Source organism: Sarcophilus harrisii, chromosome 2, assembly GCF_902635505.1.
Source record: "Sarcophilus harrisii chromosome 2, mSarHar1.11, whole genome shotgun sequence".
In the NCBI taxonomy this organism is placed as follows: domain Eukaryota; kingdom Metazoa; phylum Chordata; class Mammalia; order Dasyuromorphia; family Dasyuridae; genus Sarcophilus; species Sarcophilus harrisii.
The window spans coordinates 611,441,168-611,454,530 of record NC_045427.1 but is presented as its reverse complement, the minus strand read 5'-3'; the positions used below and the strand labels follow the sequence as shown (position 1 = coordinate 611,454,530).

At 36.1% G+C, this 13,363-nt stretch overlaps 1 protein-coding gene across 8 annotated transcripts in view; it reads left to right on the top strand.

Annotated features, from left to right (window-relative positions):
• KAT6B (lysine acetyltransferase 6B) overlaps nucleotides 1-13,363 on the top strand; it is a 213,902-nt gene that overhangs the window by 190,646 nt on the left and 9,893 nt on the right. For all 8 annotated transcript variants that reach the window (XM_031956426.1, XM_031956425.1, XM_031956429.1 and 5 more), the window contains 3 exons: nucleotides 11,419-11,650; nucleotides 11,875-12,034; nucleotides 12,649-12,960. In XM_031956426.1, coding sequence (XP_031812286.1) covers nucleotides 11,419-11,650; nucleotides 11,875-12,034; nucleotides 12,649-12,960 — 704 coding nt within the window. The remainder of the gene's footprint in view (nucleotides 1-11,418; nucleotides 11,651-11,874; nucleotides 12,035-12,648; nucleotides 12,961-13,363) is intronic.

The window sequence follows — 13,363 nt, the reverse complement described above, 5'->3', positions numbered from 1 at the left end:
CCTCTGGTCTTGCTACTTCTAGGCACAAGGGTCCCATCTTTGTCCATTCTGATGCTGATGGTCCTTCCTATTGTCCTTAGTCTTATAGCTGATATTTTGTGCAGAATGGTCATGGGAGTAGGGGAGCAAACTACTTACACTAATTTCTCACTGGATTTCTTGATGATTTTTTGGTCTGGCACTAACTTCAGGGTTTTGTTAGAGTAGGTGTAGAAGTTGGTCAGTCAGCCTCACATTCAGGCAATCATTTTAGCAGGAAGTCCATTTTGTTTTCATGTATGAATACTTTGACTTTTTCCATTGTTTTCATTGAATTTCACTGAGGAATGTTCTATATTATTTTAGGGCTCAATACGATTGATGCAATGTCATCTAAAAATTTACTTCTGCAAAATGATATTAAGTGCCTACTGTGTGTCAGGTACTATGTTAGAATTACAAAAACCTAATAAAACATTTCCTATCTCTAGAAACTTGTAGTCTTGCCATGAGAATATAATTTGTATGTAGAAAGGTAAATGCAAATTCAGTTGAGGAAAGAAAGAGCACTAAAAAAAATGTTGGATTGAATTAAATTGTGAATAAAAACATTTGGAGAACCTTATCATCAATAGAGAATGCCCTTTTGGAGATTTTATTCTTAATTTCTTTTATGAGACTGCATACTTTGGGCATATTCATTTCTCTAATACTTGACTCAATGTCAGTATTTGGCATTTATTTAAACAGAGTTTTGTAGTCATATTCATCATAGCATCTTGTGTGATTTTAAGGTCTTGAATGACATCTTTTCAGGAGAGGCTTCAAGTTGGATTTTTCTCCACAAAGTCAATGCTTCTTACAGTCATTAAACAATAATGACAATAAGTTCCTAGAAAGTTTTTGTGAACCTCATTTTCTTCAGCTGGTAACATGAAGGGTATGGATCAGTTGTCCCCTAAAGTCCCTTCTAGTTCTCAATCTCTGACCCTGTGCTTCAGCCATTTAGGATAATGAAGATGTCTCATCTCATGGATTTTGCATGTGTTAGTGAAGACAGGAAGAGAGATGGGCATGGTACATTATAGCTAAGCTCTTTTTAGACAGGAAGAGAATCTCCAGATATCTCATTTCTAAACCTGGCTTTACCACTGAAAAAGCAATGCAAGTCCCTTCATGTTTCTGAGACTTGAGAATGCCAACTACCCAATAATGTAGCTCTCACAGGGATTTTTTCATATCTCCTTAAAATCTCCTTAGTATAAAGGATGCTTGAAAACAAAATAATATTTGTTTAAGTAACTGTATTATTACCACCTGCCTGTACCACTAAGGAGAGAGATCTCTTAAACCTGCATATAAAAACAGGCAGTTTCTTCAAGCATAAGAAATCTGAAAAAACAAGACTAATTTCCATTTACCCCAGGGAAGCATCTCTAACTTTTTCTTATGCAAGGAAAAGTGTTGGGTTTTAGAAAAGGATAAAGAGTATGATTTCTAACTTGTATTTTTAGTACTTTTTGTTTTAGCTCTGAATGTAGAAAACTTACTGGTATGGAGTCAATTTTGAGTTTTTTCCTCCCAAAATTGACCAGCTTGATTGTAGGAATACTTACAGATTTTATATGTGATCTGGAATCAGAGCTTCCAGCTGGGTTTGTATTCTAGTTCTACTATCTAATATCATTTTTACCTTAAATCTTTCTAAGCCTCTTTGGGCTCCTAATTTATAAGATGAAAGGATTGAATTATGTGTTCCCTGACATCTCTCCCAGTCCTCAAATCTGTGATCCTTGTGGACATGTGGCACAATTTAGAACATATCTACCTGCCTTTTTTTTTTGGGGGGGGGGGGGAAGGATAAGTGTGTGTGTGTGTAGTTCCTTTTCTTCTGCTTCCATAACAATAAATTTTAACCCAAGAGACAGATAACTAAAAAACACAGAATTATTTTATTTGCAAGATTGACTATTTAAACTGGAAAAAACTAAGTCTTCCTGTCACAGTGCAATACAATGCCAGAAATCACTAAATAAAACATAAACAGTAATTCACTCTGTCTATTATTAGTCATTAAGACAATGTGAAGATTCCAATATGTGTTAAATGTGCTCAATTAAAATGTTTTACAGATTATTCTCTAATATAAGTAAGATTGGTGCTTTCAGGCCTATCAGAATTTATTTGAGAATATCCCAATTGATGCTAAAGTACTATTCCACTATTAGATTTGGCTAGCTGATAATTTGAAAGTAAGTTTTTGAACTTCTGGCTTATATGAGCAGCAAGATGAGAAGACTGGACATTTTTTCTGATTCCCCACAACTTCTCAAACATTATCAAAAACAGAAATTGTATGCCAAAGATAAAATGTTTTCGACTCACTCTCAGGACACCTGGAATCTAAAAGAAGATTTAAAAAGAAAAAAATCTCACAGAGCTATGAACTGATCAGCTCACTGACTTTGGGCTCATCCAGCACTCTTCTCCCACCTCTATGCTCCTGGCTTCAGGTCTGCAGGAACACACTGAAGGACATGACACAAGCTTACAGCAAAGCCCGTCCCTACATCCCAGTAAACCTCCTTTAGTGCAGTCAAGACCTCAACTCTACAGTGAACAGAAGTTTGCTTGGGCCTTCTCAGGCCAGCTTGGCCACAGCCCTTTGGGAGCTGCAGACCGGAAGCTTCAACTCCACAAAACAATGAACTGCTGGTGCTAAGGAAAATGGGATTCTGAACTGCCATTGCTGGGAACTAAGGAATAAAGGGAGTGGGATGGGTCACACAGGACGTGAAGGATGCTATTTAGCATTCCCCCAAGCCTGAGAGAAGAGCACAGCATCCAGTAGGGGAGGGAGGTGCCCATCTGACCCCTCAAAAGTCATTTGGGGCAGAGACCCAGGCTAGTAAACTGTGAGGGTATCCAGCCCCCAGAGATATCACAGTCAGATGGGAGGAAGCTAGGAAATAAATGATAAAAAAGGAGGGAAGACTGAAATTACCCAAGATTTCAGGAAGAAGAAAACTAGAAAACCCTTCAACATAAACAGATAAATCAAAAGGAAAAACAGTATCAACAAAAGGAAATTTGGCCTCCAGGTCTAGTAAACAAGTTCATGCATCTATGAATAAAATACTGCAGAACAATAGAAAATTCTTTTAACATTTGATGAGGCTGAAGACTATATGGCATTTGAGAAGAATATGAAAATTTTTACCAGTGTTAAATTATGCTATAGCTACTGAAGTTGTCCTCTGTACTTCACTGATGGCATTACCCTAAATAGCATCAGTTTTTAATTGGTAATATCTAGAATTACGGAAGACCTCTTATAGCACCAAGAGAATCTCTTATCATCAATATGCTCTGCTTCTTTCAAATATCTCTGAATAAATGCACTGACTTCCCAAAGAAGCATTTTCTTGGGGCAGGTAATTGGCACAGTGGATAGAATATCAGCCCTGAAATCAGGAAGACCCCAGTTCAAATCTTGGCCTCAGACATTTAACACTTCCTCCCTGTGTGAGTCACTTAATCCCATTTCCTCAGCAAAAAAACAAATAAACAAACAATTTCTTATTTACTGGCAACAAATCAATTATTTTAAATCTTTTCAGCAAGTTTAATTAAGCATTGTAATTTAAACCACCTTACCTCCAAAACAGACTCCCTATTACCAAAGTCCTCACTTACCTTATTTTCAGTATGATAGAGACCCAGAGTTCTCAAAGCCTTTATTTACTTTATCACACTATCATGTTCTACCATTCCAGAAAGGCTTCCCAAAATTTCCAAACAGAAAACAGCCAAACAGAATCTTCTTTCTAAGGACTAACTTGCAATAAACACGAAGAGGCACATGAGTAATCATCTAGACACTTAAGGGAGTATTCTTTGGCCATAGGAAACCATAAAGCAGAAAAATTAAAAAAGCCTCTATCTGGAGTGACTGCCTGCTTTTCATATAATGACCGTGGCAGAAAAGCAGTCAGAGGACATGAGGATCATACGCTGTCTTTCTACAAAATATAAAATTGCATGTTGATCCTCCAAACATGAGATCCTTGTCCAGGATCAACAAGTAGACCCACTATTAGAATGAATGAGATTAATCTTGATATTTTACTGTAGATGAGAACGCAAGACAAAAGAGATTGCAGGTAAATGAAGTAATTTACAAGTTCTCTTTGGAGGTACAAATAAAAGAATTGGTGAAATTGATTTTACCTTGTATCCAAAGGCAAGAAGGAACCATTATTTCAAGGAATATTTAGTCATCTTGTGTTATAGTGCTCATGATAAATATTTGCAGATATCATCAGGAAAATAGTTGCAATTTATGCACTAATTTTTTTTTTGGGGGGGGGACTTCAAAAATCTACCAATTAAATCAATATACACCTTGGTAGTTATTTATTAACTTCAAGGCAAAAGTGATCATAAGAGGAGATAGAAAATGCATTAGTAAGAAGTAAGAGCCTAAAATCTTATTAAGATTACAAGCAGTGTTGTGTCATAAAACTGTAAGAAACTACCAACAAAAATGGTTTATGGTAAATTTGGGAGAAGGCTCTTCTGAGCAAAGTCACCTGAGGTCTTTGAAAGATAAAACTGGAAAAAAGACAAGAGAGATTAAAAAAAGGAAAAATGACCATTGATTTGTCAGAGTCTTAAGGAGCTAGATCATTTAATTAATTGATAATTTGGTAATTAAATGATTACCAGGTTATCTAAAATAGAAAAAGATTCCAAAAGCATGCAAAAATCCTGAATCTTATTATTACAAAAACAAAAAAGCAACTAAGTACCAATAAGTATTGGTCCATATACCTGTGCCTTCCATTTCTGAAATTTTTATGAGTATAATAGTCATCCACATCCATTAAAGGCATTCTTAATGAGACAAGAAGGGGAACAAGTTGACTGTCATAAATTCTATGCTATCAAAAAAGACATCTTTATAATTTCATCAATATGTTGAAAAGTTTAGGAAATACAGTTTTCCACTGTTTATTATTATTATTTTTAAAAAGCATGCTGCCTTGAAGATTGTGCTTCAATAAGGTTTATCTCTCAATATACGTCAGAGTCATAGAATGCCTTTTGACACATGTTGCTGAGATGAACTTGTCTTGTTATTATTATCAAGTAGTGCTTAAAAGCAGAAAAAAAGTTATGTTTTCCAAAAATGTTTGCTGCTATTACAGAGCATGTTCAGTACAAATAAAAGACAATATCCTATAGGAAGTATAGTGGTCCAAAAGTCTCTTTTTGTAGATAATGGTATGCAAATTACATTAGACCTGGAACATTCTAACCCTCCTAAATAAGATCAATAATTGCGCAAAAGAGTTTGGCGTAATTTTTCACACATGTAACCAAGTGGTTGAAGAATGCCTTCTCCACTCTCTGAAGAGCAGTTGGATGGACAACACAACAAGCTTCTCTATCAATACAGGTATTTCAGACAGATAATGCAAATGGACAGTGAATCAGATCCAGAATTGATCCCAAAAAAGTCAGATAAAGCTGCTTTTGAGAAATTTCAATTGTGATTGCTTTTAATGATCCCAACTTTTCTCTGAAGCAAATACCCATCTTGTTAATTATCCTGATTTCTTCCAGTAGCAGTGTGTGGGCTTTAAGTCTTGGAATACTAGGTTCTCCAAAGAATTGCAGTTAAGAATTGCCAAAGGGCAATAAGAAATGCTTGGTAACCCTGAGTAGATTGTGAGGAAATCTGAAAAAAATTACACCTAAGGGGAACAAAGATGGGCTAAAGAAAGGTCAGGGGTTTGGACAGTGAGTGCATGTCATATATAGAAGAAAGCTCTCAGGCATACTGGGGGACAGGATGCTTCAAAGAATGCTAGCGTGCTAGGATTTATAAGAAGGCATGAACAGTCATTCGAGTTGTAACCTACGTTGTTGGAGGTAATGCCCCCCGTCAATGAAATCACATTCATAAAGGCAAAATTTGTCTGTTTCAGTCCAGTCTGACCTCTGTTACCCCATTTGGGATATGTTTGGCAAAGATACTGGAATGATTTGCCATTTTCTTCTTTAGCTCATTTTACAGATGAGGAAACTGAAGCAAGCAGGGTAAAGTGACTTGCCCAAAGTCATACAGATTGAGTGTCTGAGGCCAGATTTGAACTCAGGAAGTAGAGGTCTCCTTATTCCAGACTCTTATTTACTGAGCCACTTGACTGTCTAAAATATTGCTATTTTAGAAATTAATTTATCAACAGATTCTGTAACCAGTGTGATAAGCTGCTTTTAGAGGCAGGAAATAACAGTTTGAAGCATTCCATGCAACTGAATTCAAAGCAGGATTAAAGGCGAGTTTTGGGGTAAAGAGAAATCTTTTTTCTTCCCCCATTAGAAGAACTTCCTTTATTTATTAAAGGGAAACAATGACATGCTGTGGTATTATTTACTTACACTGACCAGGCACCCCTTGCATAAATTTCATAAATTTAAAGCTGGGAATTTCCTTGCAGAACTTTTGGAAATCTAAAGAAAACTGTACAAGTTGTAGAATTCTAGCTTTTCTTCTAAAGCAGGTGGAACAGTCAGAAAGAGTTCAAATCCAGCTTAACTAGTTGTGTGACTCTGAGCAAGTTACTTTACCTCTTTACCTCAGTTTCGTCATCTATAAAATGGAGATCATAACAGCACCTACTCAGAATTGTTGTGAGACTCAAAATAATATCTATAAAGCTCTTAGCACATTGCCTGGTACATAATAGGCACTTTGAAAAATATTAGCTGTTACACTAATAATTATCATTCTAAGCAGAAAGTTTTAACATATTAAGGCTTTATTCTAAATAGCATTATTATGGTAGTCCAAACAGATTGCATTTGAAACTTGGAAATTATCAATTAATCTTTTAATAGCTGCAAAGATTTGTGCTTGTTTTACCTTCTGACTTTTAGGAAATTACTCCTAATCTGTTGTATGAAGCAATTAACTGTAAATTCTATCAATGTGGCTTTAGAAGGAGGAAAAAGGAAAGTAATTCTCATCAAATTCTCACCAAATTTTTTCTCACCAATGCAATATTTCATAATACTTTAGTAATGACCTTGATAAATGTTGACACAAATCATTCTTGTTTAATATTTTTCAGTCTTGGCTTTTAGATTGGGGTTGATAATGAAAACCAGCTAGAGCCATTCTATATAGAATGTAAAAGATATGTAAAAAAAAGAAAAAAAATGTAAAAAAATATAGAAAGTAAAACAGAAAAACAGAAATATATGTAAAATCCTCTCCAAAAATACATAATAAATTCAGCATGTTACTTTTGAAGCTATCTTGCTTTTTCTGTGTTTCCTTCTGAACTTTCTTCTGGGTATTTAGAAAGATGTTTCAATAGCTTTCTTTTTTGGGACAGAGCAATTGCTAATCACCCTTTTACCTCAAATCCCAATTAAGAGTCAAAAGAAAAGAGGTGGGGGTGGAGGGTGGGGAACCCTTAATATCAATAAGCATAGTAAAGCAAAACAAATCCACACAGTGGTCATGTCTAAAAAGGTATGCCTCTGTACCTTGAATCAGTCATCTTTCATCTGATGGAGATATGGCTAGTACTTGAATTCATCAGATTTATTGGATCATAACTTAGTTTCAATTGATCAAGGATGGACAGAAGCAGCTACACCCAAAGAAAGAACACTAGGAAATGAATGTAAACTGCTTGCATTTTTGTTCTTCTTCCCAGGTTATTTATACCTTCTAAATCCAATTCTCCCTGAGCAACAAGAAAACTTCGGTTCTGCACACATATATTGTATCCAAGATCTACTGTAATCTATTTAACATGTATAGGACTGCTTGCCATCTTGTGGAGAGGGTGGAGGGAGGGAGGGGAAAAATCAGAACAGAAGTGAGTGCAAGGGATAATGTTGTAAAAAATTACCCTGACATGGGTTCTGTTAATAAAAAGTTATTTAATTAAAAAAAAAATTATTGGATCACTTAAACACCATCCTCCTTCTCTCCATAGCGCCAAAATCAGTAGGTGCCTGGAGGTGAAAGTGCAATGGATTATAAGGTTTTAAGCATTATTGGGTAGGTTTGGGTAAGGGCTGAGTAAGATATACCATTTAAGGACCTCTTAGCATCCTCATGCCCTCCTGTCACATATTCCAGACTTTAGCACTTTCATTACATTATCAGTCATAGGGAACTTTGAAGTTGATCCTTAGTGGACTTAAAATAGAAGCTCCCTCTTTTTTGGCTTGGAGTTTTAAATTTTTAAAAAATCTTATTTTTTCCTCAATTACATGTAAAAACAATGCTTTTAACATCCATTCTTAAGTTTTGACTTCTATATTCTATCCTTCTCTCCTTTCCCCTTTCCTGAGATAGCAAAACATTTCCATATTAGTCATTGGAATAAAAACTTGGAGGAAGGAAGGAAGAGGGAAGAGTAGAATGCTTCAGTCGATATTCAGACATATATCATCAGTTCTTTCTCTGAAGGCGAATAGTATTTTCATTTTGAATCCTTTGGGATTTTCTTGGATCATTGTATTGGTGAGAATAGTCAAGTCATTCCAATATTGCTGTTATCATGTACAATGTTCTCCTGATTCATGCAGCCGCTTTTTAGGACCCTGAAAAACCCCTTTCCCTAAAAGTATTTTCCCTCTGTGAATCGTTCCTATGAGTTAAAACATGGTAAAATATAAGAAGGAATAACACAGTAACATTCTAGCTTATAATTAGTCCATTAGATTATCTACCTTGAAGAGCATAGGGACCTGAAATAATAAAAGGATAAAATCTAGAGCATGAGATACTCTGGAAAGAGTAGATACAGGTGTGGCACAAGGGACATACATAAGGACTCTGGGAACTCTTGTGAGAGAGGATGTCAAAAAGGAAGAAAGATGTTTCAGAAGGAAAAATGACTAGGATTTCAAATGTAAATGAAAGAACCCTAAAGCCAGAAAAGAAGCCTTCAAATCTCCTCTCATCTTAGAAGCTATGTGACCCCAAGTATTAATACTTGGATTACATCTTTTTACAAGACTGCTCTGAGGAACTTAACTGGTATTCTATGAAGTACTATTGTATAAATGAGGACTGTTGTTCTTTTAAACACTCACTTCATTTTATTAAGAATTTCTTTTGGATCATCCATTCTGCCAGGCTGAGAGAGATTTCTTTAAGTTCTGGATGTACCTAGGGATTTCACAACTGTCCCAGATAATTCTCAGTCTAGAAATCTCAAGAGAGAAAGGCAGTTCTCAAACTTCTCATTTGGTTATTCCTTCATGTGAATTCCAGAGAGTCCAAAGATTTGTTGGGTCACTTTTACTTGGAACAAATCTCCCTTCAGTTATTCCCATTGCAATGATCCTTGTAAGTCTAACAATGCAGCAGTCTAACAAATCCAATATGGGCCTAGCATATAGAGGGTGATTGATCTATTGATTAATAAGCTGAAGATCACTATGCCAAAAGGTTTTGACACTTATGGAAGATGCTCTATTATCACTGAGCTACTTATCTATGTTGGTGACATAAATTCTCTAAGATTCAATAAATGGCTTATCTGTTTAGTATTCTTAAGACACTGCATATCAACAGCTTCTGTGTAAAATTACATTGAGAGTCTTTTGCCTATGACATTTTGGTGTATTATTTGGTTGTCTTAAATCAAATACATTTAATTTCAGTGAAGTAGACAAACCAGGACAAATGGCCTTTACCATAGCTAAAGTTAAATACTCTTGCATGTTCTATATTCTTGCCAATAATTCTGTGATTAAAACCAGAAAAATGAGGAAGAATGGCTAAAAACCCTTGATTAGCTGCATATTATTGATTCAAATTTATGAATTTGTTTGTATATTTTTAAGCATTCCCTACAGTAGATGGGTGAAAAAAAGACATTTCAAATTTAGCTTTTAAAAATATTGAAATTTCCCAGTATGAGATTATTTCTGAGAATGCAACCACTCTGGAAATGTAGATGAAGAAGAAGATGAAGGATGACTCTTAAGATAGTGTAAATTATAATTGCTGTTACCTACTGTATATGGTCCATGTGTATTTTTAATCTTAAGGAGTTTATATAAAGATGAGATTTAATCCAAAAAGTCAGTATCACTGGTTTGAAGTATTTCTTTGTTGCTTAAGTGAATACTAATTGTGTTCATAGCCACTAGCTTTCATTCATTATTTAACCTGTTAGATTTTTTTGCTTTTTTTTTGTTTGTTTGTTTCTCCCTTTTTTTTTTTTTTTTTTTTAAGTCTCCTTTGCTAAATGAAAAGGAACAGATATGGCATGCTCAAAAATTGAGTGCTTTGGAATTGGATTACCAAACTATATAGCAACACATATATATTTTCCCTGAAATAATTGAAAATAGCTTATGGAGCTGATAGAAGTTATATTCTTTGACATAAAAGATATGCCTTTTATTAATCCATCTAAACAAAGCAGCAGCTCTTTCCCTTAGCTTAATGTAATAAGTAAAATAAGATCTAAGTCAGGGGTGGGGAACTTAAGCCTTTGGACTGTATAAGGCCCACAAAATCGTTTGTTAAGGCAACTGAAGGCAACGATGAGCTGAAAGCAAAGATACAATAACCTCTTATTCCTTGAGTTCTCTTAAGTTCATAATTTTATATGGCCTGCAAATGATGTTATAAATATCAAATGATCCTTGGCAGAGAAAAATGGATCCTCATACCTGGTGTAAGTCAACAGAGACCTTAAAAAAAAAAAAAAAAAAAAAGTACATGGATGTCAAAGGGTCATTAGACTTTCCTGTGGATAACAGCTTACTTATAAACATTTCTGTTACTCTTATGGGTTGATTTCTGACATTTGGTTTTTTGTTTGTTCTTAAAATCCAAAGCCCTAGCTTTTTATCTATTGAGCCTATATCTTTAGTCTTGTCTTTTGGTCAGTGTTAACTATTTCTTGATTTAATTTTGTAATGCTTCTCCCACAAGAATTATCTAATGGGAAGCAAAAACGGAGATGACACCCACCTCACAGGATGGTGGTGAGGTATTTTATGTAAAAGTTCTCTGCAGACAAAGTGCCACATGAATCTTAACTGTTATTACTAACTACCTTTTGAAAGAGATTTAAAAAGAAATATCACAGAAATCACCCACATTCAGGACATAAAAAGTCATTTCATTTAGCTTCCTATGGTTTTTATCTTATTTTTGTAAATTGTTAGCACTAGAAAGAATCAGAGATCATTCCAACTCCCTCATTTATTTTACTGATGACTGAAAAAAGGTCAAATGACTTGCCTGAAGTCACATGGCTAATTAATAGCCCAGTTGGGATTCGAACCCAGTTCTTTCCCCACAGGACCAGGTATTGTTTCAGGGGCCTCTCCTGCTCTTGTTTCACGGTGTCACACTGAGGTTTCTCCTCCTCTCTTCTCTCCCAGGCTATTTGCTTTCCAGAAGAGAAGGACAAGCAGGGTCTCCTGAAAAGCCGCTCTCCGATTTGGGCCGTCTCTCCTATCTGGCCTACTGGAAAAGCGTGATTTTGGAGTATCTCTATTACCATCACGAAAAACATATCAGCATCAAAGGGATCAGCCGCGCCACTGGCATGTGTCCTCACGATATTGCCACCACTCTGCAGCACCTCCGCATGATTGACAAGCGAGAAGAAAAGTGAGTATTCCAAACCACCTGATGTCAGAAGGACCCCTGGCCCACAGACCAGAAGGTCCCTCTGGGGGTGGGAAGCTGGGGCGCCTAGGGGGAACACTCACTGCAGCCTGGTTCTAGCAAGAAGTTGCTCTTCTTGCAAGGGGCTGTGTTAGCCAGGTAGCATGTAGAAGTAAAATGTCAGTTCAGCTTTCCATTCCCTCTTGTTCTGATGTGTCTTGCTGCAGATTTGTGATCATTAGAAGAGAAAAACTGATATTAGGTCATATGGAAAAACTGAAAACCAATGCACGTGTGAATGAACTTGACCCAGAAAGTCTGAGGTGGACCCCATTGTTAGTTTCTAATGCTGCAGTTTCTGAAGAGGAACGAGAAGCTGAAAAAGAGGTAATAACTGACATCATCATTTTCGCTTGGCTTCAGTCTTATGGCCTTCAGTAATAGGGTAGCTTAAGTAAGGCATTAACATCATTGTAAAATGCTTTGTTATAGAGAAGATAGCTTGTGAAATGATATGGCACTAATTTGTCCTAACTGAGGTTGTGTGGTAAGATGTGATAATTTTATAGACTCAGATTTGAAAAATAAAGCATTTATCCTCAATCACACAGCTGCCTTTTTGACTACTGAAGTAGTGTGACAGCGTATAATCAGATAAAATTTGGTGCTGAGCTCAAAGGCTGAGATGTCAATTGATTCTTTGTGTTTATGAACTTGCTTAAAATGATCCATACCAGTGAGCATGTAATGTAGTGATAAAAGACTTAAATCAATTCGCTGCATCATTAATAGTGCTAAATATCCCATGAAATACAATCTTCTTTGGTTTGTTATCCTAACTATTGCAAAAGAGTCACTAGATGATTCAGCTGAAATATTGCTTGGTTAGCTAGCAGCGCTAATCGGAGTTGACTTAGAATGACTATTTCATTGAACTTGAAAGCTTATCACAAAGTCAATGTTGCTTCATGGGCCCATCACTCTAACCTTCTCTCCATCAGGCTGAACGTCTGATGGAACAGGCTAGCTGCTGGGAAAAAGAAGACCAAGAAATTTTATCAGCTAGAGCTAATAGTAGGCAATCACCTGCAAAAGTGCAATCAAAAAATAAATATTTGCGGTCCCCGGAGAGTGTACCCATGGCAGGAGACCGAGGGCAATCTACAGAGCCAACTAAAGATAGCAGTGAAGAGGAAGAAGAGGAAGAAGAAGAGGAAGAGGAAGAAGAAGAGGAAGAGGAGGAAGAGGAAGAAAATCATCGAAGCTCTCCTCCCCGGTTAACAAAACCACAATCACTTGCTATGAAGAGAAAGGTATATTTTCTGTTTGGGCTTTGGGTACTTCATAGTCTGCATGTGATTTCAGACATCCTGTTCATTAGCTTTCCTTATTTCTTAGGGCTAATAATATCTTTGTGCATCAGTATGGGCCATTCTGTTTCATAATTATTTATCTTGCATTCATGAGTCTGTTTATCCTTGAAGGTTAAAGTGCTGGAAAGACCCAGCTGATAAAATCTTCGGGTTAGAGCTTAGTAAAATTACTGCCACCTGCTGGTTCAGAGTAGTCTAGCCAGGACCAAGTCACAGACTTAACGATCATCCAATCTAATCTTATTTTACAAAGAAGGAAAAGGAGACCCAGAAATGCCAGAACTTTGGGGGTTTAATTCCCATCTGAAAATTCTTTTCATTAGACTATGCTTTTTGTTAGACC